This window comes from Neopsephotus bourkii, unplaced genomic scaffold (assembly GCF_033783945.1).
Source record: "Neopsephotus bourkii isolate Nb327-2 ecotype Australia unplaced genomic scaffold, CSIRO-AGI_Nbou_v1 NB_1542, whole genome shotgun sequence".
NCBI lineage: Eukaryota > Metazoa > Chordata > Aves > Psittaciformes > Psittacidae > Neopsephotus > Neopsephotus bourkii.
In genome coordinates, this window is record NW_026902018.1 from 6,126,373 (window position 1) to 6,143,118 (window position 16,746).

General features: G+C 39.5%; 1 protein-coding gene across 2 annotated transcripts in view; it reads right to left on the reverse strand.

Annotated features, from left to right (window-relative positions):
• The window catches only part of PPIL2 (peptidylprolyl isomerase like 2), a 70,053-nt gene that overhangs the window by 20,974 nt on the left and 32,333 nt on the right, over positions 1–16,746 (reverse strand). For both annotated transcript variants that reach the window (XM_061370814.1, XM_061370815.1), the window contains 3 exons: positions 15,768–15,874; positions 3,202–3,291; positions 1,841–1,874 (listed from right to left, as the gene is read on the reverse strand). In XM_061370814.1, coding sequence (XP_061226798.1) covers positions 1,841–1,874; positions 3,202–3,291; positions 15,768–15,874 — 231 coding nt within the window. The remainder of the gene's footprint in view (positions 1–1,840; positions 1,875–3,201; positions 3,292–15,767; positions 15,875–16,746) is intronic.

Sequence of the window (16,746 nt, forward strand, 5' to 3'; positions counted from 1 at the left end):
GGGAATCCAGAAGAGCATCACTGCATTTGCCATGCTCTTAAACTGCTGCTGAGCTGTACCTTCCTCTGGCGATGCTGCTGCAGGCAGAACACAAAACCAGACAAGCACCTCAGGTCTGACTACCTTCTTACAGCATGTGCCTCGAGAGTTGACCATTTACTTTTTCTTGTGATATTATCATATTTAATAAGTGATTAAGGATATCTAAAACTCAAGATGTATTAAAAAAATAGAAACCAGACAGTTGCATCATTTGGACTCTACAATAACTGCAAACAGCCTCTAAAAATCTGCAACACTTGTAGCTATTTGAATGTACACTGCCCATTTTATTAGAACTTTAATAGTCTTGACAGATGTTTGCAAGCCATCTTGCCTGCAGTATACTCGTATTTAATTTAGAACGACAGGAAGGAAAACAAGACAGAAAAGACTAGAGGTCATTAGACTCCTTTTATAAATAAAAGAATATGCATAGGAGGTTTTTTTCTCCTATGGGCTTAGTTGCATTTTGCTTCCTATTTGCTTTGCCAGTAGAGCTGAGCCTTGATCTTCAACGCCAGTCCTCTGCCAACTATTAATTGTGCTGTCTTAGAATACCCCTACCATTTGCACAGAGACAAGAATGACACCAGCAAGTTAATTTTCATTCAACAGAAGGAGCTGAATTCCACCCTATGAGGGTAAAGGTGCCTGAGTTAACTCATTACATTTCTTCCATCTCCTGACACCTGTTTAATTTCTCATTTTAAAAGATGTTACTAATTATGTCTTTTGGGATTTGAACCAATCTTTCCTTATAACCAAGTCAAATCACGTTTCTTTTGACAGCCCAAGTATATAAGGTAACAAATCCTGTTCATGGGCTTTTGCCATCAACACAGAATCTTTAACTAATCTCAAATCTTAGAGTATGCAACTGTTGAGTATCACATGCAGCAGAAGAAAAGTTCTTGGGCAACTGACAACCAACATTATTTACAAAGTAAATAGAGCTAAAGTATTTAACAACTACAACGACATCTTTTTTTGGATGATCCATGAGCACACAGAAGAACAATACAGAGCTTGCATACACAAGTGACACATGTATGAACTAGAATAAGAATTATCAGAACCCTACAGGACCAGGGAAGGACCTGTGGAGGCTGGGGACATCTACAAGTGGGTAGATAAAAGGTGCAAGTGGAAAATGAGCAAATCTATAGCAGCAACTAGAGATACCATGTGGTGGGCAATTATCTATTGTGGTGGGCAATTATCTATTGTGGTGGGCAATTTGTGGTGGTCTCCTGATCATTTCTGATATGCCTGCTATGCAGATCTCCAACTAAAACAGAAAGAACAGGCAGAAGAATTTACTAACAATGATCCCTAAAAGTTAGAAAAAGAGCAGCTTGGGCTGTACAAGGCAACTAGCTGGGAGAACAGATGGTATCTGGCCGCTCACCAATAGCGATGCAGGTCTGAAGTATTTCATTAACACTGAATTTGAAAACGACTTTGCATGAATGTTTTCCTCCTTTGTTCTTTGCCCTGGAAGGCCAGCTGTAAAGTCATTGTAATTTTCATTTATTTATTTTCAGGAAGAAAAAAGGAAGCAAAGACCGAGCAAGAATTCTATGGGGAAGAGTGTCCAAGTTTTAAGCTGAGAATATATGAGATGAAATTTTAAGCACAGTTAAAATGGTCATAAAACATACCAACAAACCCCCTGCTTTAAAGCAGCAATACAATGTACCACATACCACCATTTAGAGAATTTTAGGTGTTTGGAAATAAAAGTAACAACATAGCTCATGAAGTGAAAACAGCTTACTTGATTCTAACTCAACCTTACCTGTTCCTGTTCCAGTCGGATCACCTCCTTGGATCTGCAGAATTAAAATTAAATCAATAGCTTACATATATATTTGTGTGAAAGACATTGCATATAAGCCTTAAGAGCCAATTCTGTTTGATTTTCTTCCTTCTATATTGTTGACAAGTTAGCAACAAGGAAACCATTACTACTTGTTTGGAGCCTCTTTTATCAGCTGGCTGTCATCTCCTACATTACTTATCCAAGAGCAGAAGGACAATTTTATAAAAATAATAAGTCTCTTGTGGCTAAATAGGGAAAACAAACAGCCTCAAATGGGTTAACTAGATCACCCTTTCTATTACGTGCTGAATCATAACCTGCTTTTTAACTGATGATGTATTGCTTTTGGAACTGAAAAGGCTTTATGTTTTATTACCAATCCTCCATGTGATGCAAAGGCAAGAAATGAAAGAATATGGAATATTTTCTGCATCTGAATCTGTACTTCTCTGTACCCCCCTCACTATCTGCAGTAGGGAAAATCCTCATGTGAAACCAATCTTGCAGCAACAAAATTAATCACTGCATATACATGCAGGATCTACAGAAATAATAGTCTATTCTCTCCCAGTAGAGGCAGTGTGACATGACTAGTTTCACAGTCACACAAGCACAGTTTTAAATGCAAGTTTAACTATGAACTGAGATACACAGTGCTGCCAAAGGTGTGCTCTGCCTTCAGGATCAGGTTATTAATTCTTCTGAAAGAAAGTTACACTGACAGCTACAATATCTTAAGCTGCTTGGACTGCACCTATGTAAGTAAAGATCTTTAAATACCAAAGTCAACTTCCTGGTTCACTAGGTGCTCTTTCACTCCTTCACAAAGAAAGCCTGGGCACCCTGTCCTGGAGCACACTCAGCAAAGGATAATCTGACAGTATCCTAGTACCACAACCTGAATCAGACATTCAGCTGCTTTCTAAAGTTTCACCTGAATGGGATTTCAACAGGCCACAGTATTACTTATCCAAATTAGCATTTCCCTCCCTCTCTCTCTCTCTCTCCCCTTCTGTTCATTAACCACCCACCCACAGCTTGGGGAAGATAACAAGAGCTTTGCCAAAGCAATGACTGTCAAAGGCTTTGTCTGGAATGCCAGCAAAGCACTACTAAATGCAGTGATGCTCCAAGTGACAATATTAGTCCGAGACAGTTGTTAGTAAGATTAGTAAGTACAAATCTAGTAAATTAGGACAATCCTAATTCTGATGTTATATTTAATATATATCTATTGCAAACAGTCATGCATGGAAGAATATAAAACCGAATTAAACTAAATAAATAGCGGAGGACATCACATATTGTACATTACACAGGATCTGTTCAATACTCACCACAAAATTACGAATTGATCTGTGAAAAATTGTTCCATCATAATAGTTCTTCTTGCACAATTTGATAAAGTTTTCACAGGTCCGGGGTGTCTGAAAGTCAAACAGAAGTTTGAATTAAGGCTTTAGCAATCGAATGGGTCATTATACTGTTTACAAGAATCACTTCTAATTTGTGCCTTATGAAGAAACAGCCACACAGGACTTGAAGAGGAATGAGTCTTTCTACAGAAAAAAAAAAAAAAATGTTCTTTTTAAAGCATACAGTATACAGTATAAAGGAGAGACATGCGCTGTGTTAAATAAATTAAACCCAGACCTTCCAACTAGCACAAAGCAGCACTGAACACTAGCTCAGATAACGTGAGCTCCCAGTGGACATAATGACGGTAAAAGTAGGTAAGCTCAGAGACTTTCAAGTAACTCAGTTCCAGCAGTGTATCACAATCCTGTTCCAAAGGGGGGCTTACAGCACTGAAAAATGTTAAATTTCCCAGAGTAAGAAAGAACCCGACTTCTCTGCTCCATTATTTCAAAGTGAACACAGTGAAGCTACCTGGGAGAGAAGCAGCATTTGGTCCTCTTTACCACCTGAAACTGAAAATGGGACTGACCCCAGAAGCCACTGGACCACAGGAAAAATAAAAAAAGACAACTTGTTTAGCAGAGATGCTAAATACATTGCCAACTTCTGATTTGCTTTTACAGTACAAATTAAAGCTATTTATTTTAATTTATGGGCCATGGCATTCAAACAGTACCTTTTGAAAAACTTTACTGTCTACCTAATTATCCTTCCACTGTAATTGTCTGGATTCTCTTCTCTGCGACTCTAAAATACCTTCAAATGTACAAATGCAAGTACAGAAAAAGCCTGTTTTCTATACTTGGACATGTTTTCCAGCTCCAGTGTGAATTATGTGCATAAATATATTTGTTTTGCAAAACAATACATCTAACTAATCTGAGTTGTCACAGGCCTTGAAAATACCCTTATTGTGGTATGTGCTTGCAAGTAAAGCACCAGCATGAGTCGCAGTGTCTGTATATGAACACACACAAGAAGCCTCTTTCTGTAAGCCACTGATACACTCTGCACTGGTATGACATCATTCTTGGTCTGAGGGCTGCAGACAGAGTGAGACTGAGCCATGCAACCTGGAGTGGCTTAGAAGCAAAAAAATGCAACAAGCCTGATTACAGTCATTTAAGGATGAAATAATCTCAATCTTTTTAAAAGCAGAGCCATATAAATGTTCACCCAGAACCCTAAAGACCTTCAATTTTCTCATATGAAACACAGTCATTCTCAGCCCTCTTTTATTTACACTGAGATGTCTCTTATTATCCAAACAAACTCTACCTGCCACTATAAATTCTTTATAATGATTCCTTCTTACTTGCTCTACCCATACAGATGGCAGTTGTCAGCTAGGCCGTAATTGGAAAACCAAACAATCTTACACCAGCTATTATGTCAGATTTCCTATATATTTAATTACTGCTTTAAAATGGTAATGGTAGCATAATGGATTTATGGTAGAATACTACTGGGAAATGTATTTTGGTAGCATCCTGAAAGCAATTTGTAAGTAAACATACTCCACAAAAATTCTTTCAAACAATACGAGGTTTTCCCATAGTTTCAATGTTCACATCAAATTTGAATTTTTTTCCTGGAATTTGCCACATACGCTTGAAAATAATCTTTGTACATAACCTTCCAAGTAAAATTCAATCCCTGAAGAATCATTTGTGCAGCATATGCTTCCTTTATAATACAATATCATAAGAGCCTTGATCCTAACCTAGTGCTTATTAGTTATCACTCATGGAAAGTGTCAGTAAGGATAAAAATAAGCTTAAAAAATTTCTTTACGAATCAGAAATGGAATCAGCAGCTTTTAGCCAGAGGCACTTTATCTCATGAGAACCAAGAACTCCTTGGAGAGAGACACAGTTAGTAAGTTCTCGGGGGGGGGAATACAGCAACCTGTAATTAATTAAGAAAAATGAAGTCAGACAAAAGACTGAGTCCCCTGGAAATACACACACGCACACACACACGCACACACACACACTCCAATCTGTCCTGAACTGGCACCAAGCTGACAACCCAATACAGATTTCCTATTTATTTTCAAAACAAGGATTTGTAAAATATACATCAAAAAACCTGACTCTGGTGATGTATTTTTTACGCAGGACCTGTGCTCACCCTTCTCTCTGAATGGATTATTATGCCTTTTCCCCCAAACAAGCTTTTCAAATGTAACTACACAAATATTTAGCATACATGCAATAAGCATTTCACTACGAGGTTTTCTTTAAATAATTGCTACCAAATTGGTTCCCATGGTCACCTCATGCATCATACAGATACGTTTGTCAGGTAAACAGTTCCTTAGCAACATTACCATTACTTTTCATGGTGCTTTTAGTAGACACAAATAAAAAGGTTTGATTCAATCAGTAATAAACCCCAGTTTCGGTCATGCAGTTGATCTAGAATATCTGGCTCAGATTATCTAATTTATTCAAAGAAGTTAATGTTCTTGCCACTTGTCTCACACTGCCAAGCATATTTCAGGGACTTTTTAAAGCAGTATACTGCCCAAAGCTGGACAAAAACCCTTGAGGTTTATAGGCAAGTCGTAGACCCTCTGTAATGAAGCTACGTTCTGCATTGACCATACAAACAAGGACAGTCTTTGAAGTCTTTGTTAAAACTACAAAGACTGATGAGAAATATACATAAACAAACCTGCCTGTTATTTAAGTGTAAGATCTTGTAGAAGATGTCAGACTTGCAGTCTTGGAATGCAAACCTGTCTACTTCTTCAGAAAGCAGACTCCACACTGTTTGCCTCACACCATTTCTGAAGGAGAAAGGGATGGTGAAGGCACCTGGAAATGCAGAAGCGCAGGAGGCAACACTGGTTTCTTGTTACCTTATTATTGACAATGGGCTCCAGGCTGTCTTTTCACTCCTGGCTGGTTTTCATTCAAATTGACCACAACAGCAGCAGCTGACTTTTCCCTCTTCACTCCTTTTACAGTAAGCAGGAAATTATCTAAATTATTTTAATCTGCTGACTATGATTTAAACATATATGTAAGGAAATTAAGGGAATAATGACACCTTAATTTGTTAACCTGTTGATCTGAAAGCCACTGACAGAAAAGGAGTAATTTTTTAAATCCACTGCAGTATCTTCTCAGAAGGATGCAGTGATAGTACTAGGAAGTCAAATTAAAAAGTTGTGGAAGGCTTTTCTCTCCAAAGAGTGTGGTAGGACAGCCCTGATAAATCCTTATTTTCTTTGGTCAAGCTGGGACCGTGCAAGTTAACACTGTGTCTCTGTATGACATCCTTCAACTTAAAGATATTTCTCTCTCCAAATGACAAACCACAAGAAGAAGAAAAAAACCCTTATTTATACCAAAAACGAGTCTTCTGCTCCAACTCTGCTCCCTGTTTGTAGATGCCAGATAACTGTCTTTCAGCTGTTGAAAATTCACACCCAAGACAAGTGATAACATTTTAATAAATGGTTTGAGAGGAATCCAGAAGAACAGTTATCTCAGAAGATGACACAAATGCTTTGCTTGGCTCACAGAAATATACATTTAATGGGGCAACATCCCAACAGTTTTCTGATTATGTTTAAGTCTCCATTCAGGTAACACACTCAGCACGCCACTTTACATGGAAATACCAGCACTCCACCAGTTACTAGGCCCAGACTAATTTCAGAAGTCAAGAGACTGCTGCACAGGTACTGGGAAAACATTCAAGAAAGGAATATACAATTTAGAAAACTAAAGCAAAACAGAAAAAAAAAACCCTGACTCCTTACTATAAAATGGTAGGAGATATGTAGATTTTATCTTGTTCCACATTCAAGTATTAACTGTGCCAATTTTAGTTTCCTTTTTGCCATCAAATGTGGCTCCAAAACAGGCAAAATTCATCTCTCCTGCTGCATCCCCAGAACTGAGGGGTAAGACTAACCAAGCCAGGTCACTATCAGATTTCTCAGTTTGCAGCTCTCCTTTCTCATGTTAAAATAGGTCATTATATTTGTAAAAGTTACCTTAACTCAGAATTTGTATTGGGCAGTTGAAGAGCCAACCAGAAATAGATTAAAAACCTGCAGCACTCCTGTTGCCAAGGTACAGGAGATGGGAAAAGAAGAAGTTCTGAGTCGTTGCCATGACTGCAAGGAAGAAGGGTTTACTATGTGAAGAGCTAATCATTTCAAAATGCTCTATCCCTTGAGGTTGTGCATGAACCTTGAAGAGAAATTTCACACTAAGCATTCAGAAGCTGTCATTCGCACATCTGTATAATTTCCCTGTGCTAATTCCACTTCCCTTTTATTTCTTTTTGTCTCTCTAAATTGGATGAACCGTAGTAGCTGCACTAAACTACAGAGCCTTGATATATGCTCATTAACCCCATGTTTCAAAGCAGAAATAATCTGAAATAATGAAAAGCTCGTTCCTCACAAATTAAAATTACATTATACAGCCTTCATCTTATCACACAAATGCCAGAATCCTGCTACTAAGAGGCATGAACTAGTGATGGAAATTTCTAAAGCTTCAAACGAAGCCTGCAGTTTTTTTTAACACAGCTCTCCTTTAAAATGCAAGGGGGATTTTGTTTTGCTTTAGTCCATTTATGGACTTTTTTTGTTTTTTACACAGAGCATTTTCACTCCTGTAATTGTTCATTCTAGCAAGTCTCCTAATGCTTGAGCACATAAAGAGGTGATTTGGTAAGGTTTAAACTTATCCCTTTCAATCTGCAATCCTCATAGTCTATCCATCCCACAGGAAAGAACTCACCCTAATAGAAGGTTGGCTTTACTTTGTGCTTACTCGGAGACAATTATAATGGAGCGGTTTCTGGAATCACCATCTACCAGGTGCAAATGTCTGTTCCCTCCACTAAGTCATGGAAAGAAATTTGACATATAAGTGTATCCTGTGTGCTTCAATGCATAATACTGTACTGGAAGGCAATTTAAGTGACTGTATTTCACTCTGCACCAATGGACTAGGAGCACGCTCCATTTGTTTCAGAGCAAGAGGGACAAGAAAATCCAGAACTCTACAAAGCCCACTGCAAAAGCACAGGGAGAGTTTCACTGCAGGAAGCCCATGGCAGGAGAAGTGTTTACTATAGACCCGAACATCACCCCCTGCCAGCTCCACTTCCCTGCTAACAGTTCCCCTATGTGCAAGAGGGGTTGAGCTGGCAACAGGTTACGGTGGCAAACAACAGCTGCCTATGGTGGTTCAGTTCAAACAAGACATAGTTCATGTAAGGGACACCATTCTCAATCTGGTCATGCAGCGAGCAAACACGTTCAGGTCAATTTACAATCTACAGCCAGAAAAACACAGTTCCAGTGAGTGAGCACTGGGAGAGATGAAAGCATCAGGGCACTGGGGGTAAAGCAGTTGGCCAGACTCTTACAGTTGTTAAAAAGAACCACAGATATTAAAAAGAACTAGAACAAGCAAACTATGCCTCAGGTAATAGAGTGCTGACTTGATAGTAACATTCGCCTGTTTTGCTACCTCAAAGCCTCAAAAGTTTGCTTAGTACAAGGAGCAGAATTACGGCAATCTTCTTATACAGAAACCCACTATACTTTAATTAGCTATTTAGCAAAGATTCCTGCAGATAGCTAAATTTCACTTTTCAAAGACATTTCTTCCACAGTACTGACATTAATGATGCTACCAAAAACTTTTTCAAAGTCTAAGCAAGATGCTCAGCTTTGACAAGATGCCAACAAAAAAATGACACACCCCAGTTTTATTTTTCACTTTTTTGAAAGTACAATCAATCAGTTTAGCTGAGCACTACTCAAGTTAAACAAGGCATCTAATTCACTCATCTAATTTGTCAGTGTTAACTACTAGCTCTCCAAAGGCAAAGTCATCATTCCTAGCCACAGTCACCACTTTTCCTCTAACTTTTATTTATTGCAGTGGTAGAAATGAAAACAATCCTCTCCCCAGCCTCAAATTTGTCAGTCACACAAGGCTGAGGAGCCTGTCAGACAGTGTGGTGCAGGGCTGGGTGCTGATGAGGACGGGGATGGCAAGCACAAAACAGCGTTTGTAGGTACAGTCTAAATGAGGATGCAACTTAAATTGCTTGAGCAGCCTCCAGTAGCTGTAAAAGCTGGAGTCTCGCAGGTACCAGTGCAGGTCCCTGGCATTTCGTCAGTCTGCAACTGACTGCACATAAATTCCACCTTTTTAAAAGATGCAACCTGTAACTGCTTCCACGCTAGACAGTGAAGCTCTGGTAACTGTCAGCCTCCCAAGGTCACCCCGCTCTCATCAGAGGAGCCAAAGTACAAACAAGAAACATGTCACAGAAAGATGAAGAGCAGCAGCTGTGTAACTCCAAACCACCCGCCTCATCCTCGGGTCCGGGATCACTAAATGGCAGACACAGCTGGTATGGGATGCCTGCACCATCAAGCGTCATAAAACCAAGCAACATAATCCAGGAACAATTGATTCTCTCCCAGTACAGCTTATCAGGGGGGCTGGGGTGGTAGAAAGGTTCAAATGTGCAAAATGCCTTCTCACTGATTATCCTTCACCAAAGGCTGCCGGGACATCATGCAAAGGGTAGCAAGCCCAATGGTGCAGGGACGAGTTCACAGGGATGTGGTCGAGCGCCTTCCTCAACCCCATGTTGAATGTCCTGTTTAGGCACAGGCACTGGGGGACAGCAGGGATTGCCACTGCCCCTCTGCTGCTGCAAAACACCGCAAAGCACTTACAACAGCTTTTGCCTTATTCAGCTCATGAGTCTTCTCACTTCTGCTCTTCCAATTCTCTCCTCCATCCCACCATGGGGGGAGTGAGCAAGTGGCTGGGTGGTGCTTAGCTGCCCCCAAAGTTAAAAATATTTAAAGTATTATCTTCTAGTCACTTAAGAACAACCTAGAAGTGACCTGTTAATCAATACGGCTGTGCAGAACCATTCTATTCCCAACCACAAAAAGCAATAGGTCTGTCTACCATTGTGGCACTATGAGGAAAAACAAACACACTGAGAAACAACATCCTCTCTAACAAACATTTTTATCCAGCTGTTCCCCTACTGGAAAAGGGCAATTCTGTTTGTTAGGTTGGTTTTAGTTTCTGTTGATGAGAACTTTCAAAGTTGGAAGTTGCAGCTCTGTCTACAATGAGCTATTTTGATGAAAAAAAAAATGGAACCACCCATTTACAACCATGCCAAGACCACTGTATTTCATCCCTACAACCATATTACTGAGTGAACACACACTGGTAAGCCACCAGCGAGGTATCTGACAGACAGTGCCACAGTGACGCTGAGAGAAAGTGAGCAGAATGAACGTTTAAATCCTAAAGAAGAGATTCAGGGAGACCGGGGAACCTTGTCATGACAGGAGGTCAAAGGATTTTTTCAGCAAATCACTTCTTTCCCACTGGAAATGGATAAGAAATTTACAGGCTTCTGATCTTCAGAACAGTCCCTCACACAAAAGGAGAAATGATTTCAAAGAAGAGGGGCTGGACTATACACATTTATAGATCACAGGCATATTTAACAGGTCAGAGGGCCTCAAAGATTAAAACAGCAGTGTTAGTAAAATAATGGCTTCTTCAGATAGTTATGCCAAGACATCATCATTAAGCAAAGTTTGCCAGGTCCTAAAACCTCAAAAAGCATTTGTGGAGTGCTGGATGGAGCTTTGAAATCCATCTCACATTCTTCTTTGTTATGCCAACTTGCCCTTAAACCTTGAAGTATTAAACCTGAGAGAGACAGGCAAATGGACAAAACCTGCTGTGGCAGTTACAGATTAGTATTTAATTACCACTATTGGCATGTGTTTAACTACCAGATCCCTACCACTTGGATAAAGAGAACTCACAAAGGAGAAAAGGGTGACCAAACCACCTGTTCATCATTTTGACAGGGTCTTCTGGAGCTGGTATATTTATTTATATATATTTATACATACATATTTCCATGGCAGGATCAAATAAAAAACATACAAGCACTAAAGAAAGCCTCAAAGCAACCTAGAGGCAGAGGCAGGAAGTTTTAATCCCTTTCACAAGTGCAGAAACCAGGAGTTTACTACTCTGTCTATTCTCCTGCAGGACTGCTGATTCCAACAGGCAGCCTAGGCTATTTGCATAGCTGCGCTCCAGCAATCAGGCATCCATGATAAATGGCTGGGAATTCAAAATTATGCCCATATTTATTGCTCATTGTGAAACAGAAACTGGGATGCCAGTGATTTAAAAAAAATCCATAACCAAATTACAAAAGCCAAACTATGGAGTAAGTCTGTGGCAAAGGCACAGAATTCAGGGGTTACCAGCTCTTAGTTCTCGACTCCATCCATTACACCACACTGCTTTTCTACTTCCACATCCAAGTCAATTTGACATTTTGCACAGGGTAAAGTCTCCACCCTGCCTTAGGAGGCTGCTCCACCATCTACAGGGTACAACTACATCGCTATAGTGACCAATACAGCAGAACACACACAGACAATATAGACAACTGTTCCCAGCAACGTCCTGATTAAAGTAACTTGAGAAGGCTAGAAAAATCACAGTAAATAAAATGCAAGAAATCCAGTGACATTAATTGCCTTTCATCAGTTATTCCTTCATAATTTACTTGTTTGGCGATGCATAAGACTAGAGCTAAAAGAGTAACACTTGTTGGATACTGTTAAATCTCCTGTACTCGCCAACACTACTTCTGGCAAGTAGAATTTTTGTAAGTTTGTTTCCAATTAGCGTATACAACAAATGTTGCTTATGCCCAGCTGAACTCAGCTTCCTGGAAAATATCCCTAACAAATGGCCACCTGATTAGTCCCCATCAGGATGAACATACTGTATCTGAGTAAGAAGATAGGGAGAAAAACAAACGGCAGCAAGAGCACCAAGCACACTGCTACGATGCAAAGAGAGAACAGTAGTGTACCTTTGCTCATTTGAGGCACAAATTCAAAAGGGTGGAAAAACATCCAGCTTATCTTCCAAAGTCTTTTTGTTGCCTTTTTTCAGGTCAATAATTTAAACCACACATCACCTTTCTGGAACCTAAGTGAAGTTTTCTGATTTTCTGAACAAGTGATTTCAAGCACAGAAAGTATCTGGATTCTCACCCTATTTCATGCTCTCCTTCTGAATGAATCCTGTCACCAAGTAACTGATGACTTCAATCATACTGCAGCACTGATTTCCTCCCCTGGATCAATACAAAACACTTTTTGATTAGGTTTTTGGTGCTAGGAAGAATTTCATCACTATCAATCTTATTGATTGGCACCATGAAGTATATGAAGATCCCTAGATTTATTTTTAAACAAAAGTTTCCATGCGTCCATATGGACCGAACTCCAAACAATCCACACTGCCAGACAGCTCACAAAAAAACAGGGGAAGAAAAGAACAGGAGTCAGAAGAGCTGTGAAGGGAGAGGCTCAAGTCAGGTACTGAAAACAGAGACCCAGGGCAGACTTCAGAAGCAGTGAAGACTGCTGAGAGCACAACAGCAAGCACACTTTGCTTAAATACAGCCCATAGGCATGACAATACAGTTGAAGACTCAGTAGACATACACTCTAAGACAGCAAGTATGTCACTTGCTGTTATGTCCTCAGCAAGGAGACTTCCCTTCAAAGCGTATACTGAAATCTAACCTGTAAGACTATTTTAAAATGTAATTTGAATGTTAGAAGTCCACAGGCATTCGTCACATTTATATAGCAACTTCATCCTCAATCTTCCTAATGCATATGACAATCATGTATTTGCAAGTACTGTACAAATACAACCACAGCTTCCATAACAAGCAGAGAACAGGATATCACTCAGCAATTAGAAACAGGAGCTTGTGGTCAGGTCAAGACAACAACCAGGCAGGCCGCGTTCAGTCTTTAAAAAGGGAAGCTAAGCACCACTGTAATACAGCTTACATATCATATACTTGCTCCTGCAATTGCACTGCTGGAGACAGTGTATGTATGAATTCCCCAAATCACATATATTTTATCTGAATTCAAATAGCAATGACAACCTAATAATGCTATTGGCTCTCTCCTTCACTCAATTAGCACTGATCTCTGGGTTGAATACAAGGGTCCCAAATCTGCTGGTGATCTAAATGTGTACCAGTACAGTGCTTTGAGCTGAAATTTGTTTCTCTGTTTCTTTCTGCAAAGTCAAGGTACTACCCATGCTAACAACATGAAAAATCACAAAGGCTGAAAAATCAGGTATCAAATAGCCTGTGCAACATTAATTTAGGTGAGCCATATGATACAGTCCAGTTCCTCCTGACTGCATTCAAGGATCCACATTTTACACTTTTCCAGGAAAACCAAACCCTATGTATAAACCATTTCACCACACAGTTCTAAATAGCTCCCCAAACTGGTTCAGCCTGTGCACTGAATAAGACAGAAGAGCTAACAAAAAAATCAGCGTATGATTAATTAAGACTATTACCATGCATATTCACAAACAGGGTGAACTGGATGTGTTTAGAAAAGTTTGATTTTGGCATTTCCCCATTTTCTATGCTTGTCTTTGCAACCTCAATAGATCCACTGTGCTGATCTGTGACCTGTATGTATGTTACATTTCTGTAAGATATTTTCTCTGTCTGCACTGAGCTACCTTATGTGCCTAACCTCAGTGTGATTCAGGAAAACCAAAGTTAGAAGCACAAACTCCTTATATAGTAAAGGGAGAAAAACAGGCGCCTCCCGGAAGAAGTGATTTAATAGACCCAGGATGATGACCTAAAGTGGATGTTGTGAAAACCTCCTTGAAGCAGCAAGTTTTTCCTACTTATTCTAAATATATATCTTTTCCCCTCTGCAGTGCCAAAGGTCTGTTTAATTCACATAGATTTAATCGACACAAAGAAATGAACAGATGGTTAAAGGCTAGTGTTCATGCAGGTCTGGTTGTGTAAAATAGTGCACACTTCAAATGTGTGTATGAGGAAGCAGTGTGTGTGAAAGGGAGGTGAACAGGAATTCATCTGGAAAAAAGGAAACACAATGGATATCGTACAGGAGGTTTATAATGGGCAGTTGAGACTGGGTCCTCAGGACTGAGTGACACTGGTTACACATGTGGCCCAAAACCCCCATGCTGATAAGAATAGCTGCAGTCAGCCTGCATTAGCTGGGAGCCAGTTTGAGAACATATGGCATAACAAATGATTCAATGCAATCTGCTCATTCTGCTGCTTCCCCCAAATATTGCTGTACTAACATCCTCTGCTTTTTGCCTTATTATATAGTGTTACTATTTAAGATCATGGAAAACACCTGTAGGGATGACAGGGATCTACAGAATTACTAGCATGACAGGCTGCTGTGGAGATTCTCATATTATTTTCACAAATGAGCATGAGATGCACACACAAATCTTGCTTCTTACTCGTGTGACAGAAAAGAAGGGAAAGCTAGTAGGCTTGTCCTGTTTAATCCTTTCCCCCCACTCCCTCCAGGCAAAAAAGGATGCATTCTCCCAGTGCATCTTGGGATTTCACACCAGGCACCCCAGCTCCCAGCCAGCACCGCTGTCCTTAAATTCTGTGAGGGTCACAACAAGCAGAAGTTTTACCATTTAAACCCCTATTCATATCCTTCAACTTCCTAAAACATCTACCTTCAGGCCTATAATAAAAATCTCAGTAAACAACGGAAGGTTTGAGCTTTCCATTCTGAAAACTTTTTTCCTTTTATAGCTGCGGTTATACAAACAAACAAGCAAGCACACGACCAAGCAGTGATGTCTGAGACATCAGTGTCGCCACAACTCATCCGTCTATCCTAAGTCTTGCCATATTTATTATTTTAAGAGCCATAGATTTCCTCCAGAATCAGACTGTACTGACAATAATAAACTGTAGTCTGTTGTTTTTTTAAATAAATGCCTACCTCTTAATGGCAAAGGGAAGATGTTTGAGAACCTGAACCTTAAAACTGAAACAGCAGAAAATAAAATACATACTCTAAGGTTTTCATATTGCTTTGTTCCTTAAGCTCAAGATATAGAAGCAAATTAACCATTTCTTGAGTTCTTAACTGCAAGTACTCCAGCTGACAGACTGCTCTCAGTTTCACTGAGGTTCTTTTCCTGGTTCTGCCAAGTAACCTGCTGTGTAACCTTGGGTTATTCTCTCTTCCCTGTGCTCTTCCTTCTTTTTTTCTCTACCTTCCTTGTCACTGTTTGGGTCACTATTAGAGCTTTGAAGGTCTAAACAGGTACTTTGACATGCTGTAAGCAGTCCACTAAAATGTATCCGATTACTCACAGAGAACATTTACACATACAGGAGGATAATATATAAAATAATATATATACATTTGCAATTTACATTATAAACCAACTGAAACCTAGTTATTTATCTGTATCTATTACAGTCACAAACTATTTCTTTCTTTTGACATTTCCATTGCCAGCTCCTATTCTGTCTGTTATCTAAAGAGGTTCATTTTATGGGCACACAGTACCATATCACAGTGCAGCTCCAAGTTTAAGTCTCCCTTATTAGTGTGAAGTCGCACATAGCCCTTCTTCTTCACGTATGTGTATCTCACAACATCTTCATCAATAGCAGCTGTATCAAAACAAAAGACAATAATTAGCTCTCTGGAAGCTTACTCATAAATCTTTAGAAATCATTAGAAAACAAACTGCTAGACTCTGCTGTCTGACCTCTTCCCCTGGGGTACTGGGTCTTCAGGGAATGTACACTGCAATTCATCTATGATAACCTCACATTAATCTCTGTGCAAAACACTTTCCATTACAGAAAACCACCAACTCCTCAAGAGCCAACAGTGTAATCTGTATTTTAAAGTAACAGAACCATTCAATATTACAAACTATAATTTTCAAGTGATGTCTACCAACCACCACCGTTACTTTGAAACCAAATTGTTTCTTGTCAAACTTGGAAGCCAAGCAGGTAGTCATCTGTCAACCACAAATTGCTGACATTTGAGGACCTACCCAGTTCTGAGAACAAATGAAACTGTTATGGAAAACATTACTGGAAAGTCAAACCAAAGGATCAATCTAGGATGTTTCCACTTCCATTTGGTCAAAATGTCCAGTCAGTCAGATGTTTTCAACACTCAAAAGTCACCTGCAGATCACTGTAATCCACCACATAAAGGAACTGAACTTGGTGAATGTAGCTTGAGCAGTTTACTCAGTCTTTGGCCAAGTGTGTTACATACTTCTGAATTTTAGTTTCGAAAGACAGACCTTTCTCTTCAGCTGGGAATACCAGACACTCAGCTATTTAACCAATATTCAAATTTTACATTCTACACATTTGTGTTTATGCTGGAGAACAAATGAAAAACTTTATTGTACTAAAATGCATTTTTGTATAACCTTGAAATGCAACGAATCAAATGTCATCACCACAAAATTTGCTGTCATTCTAACCAATACCAGGTTATGCCAAATAGATGGGCAAGA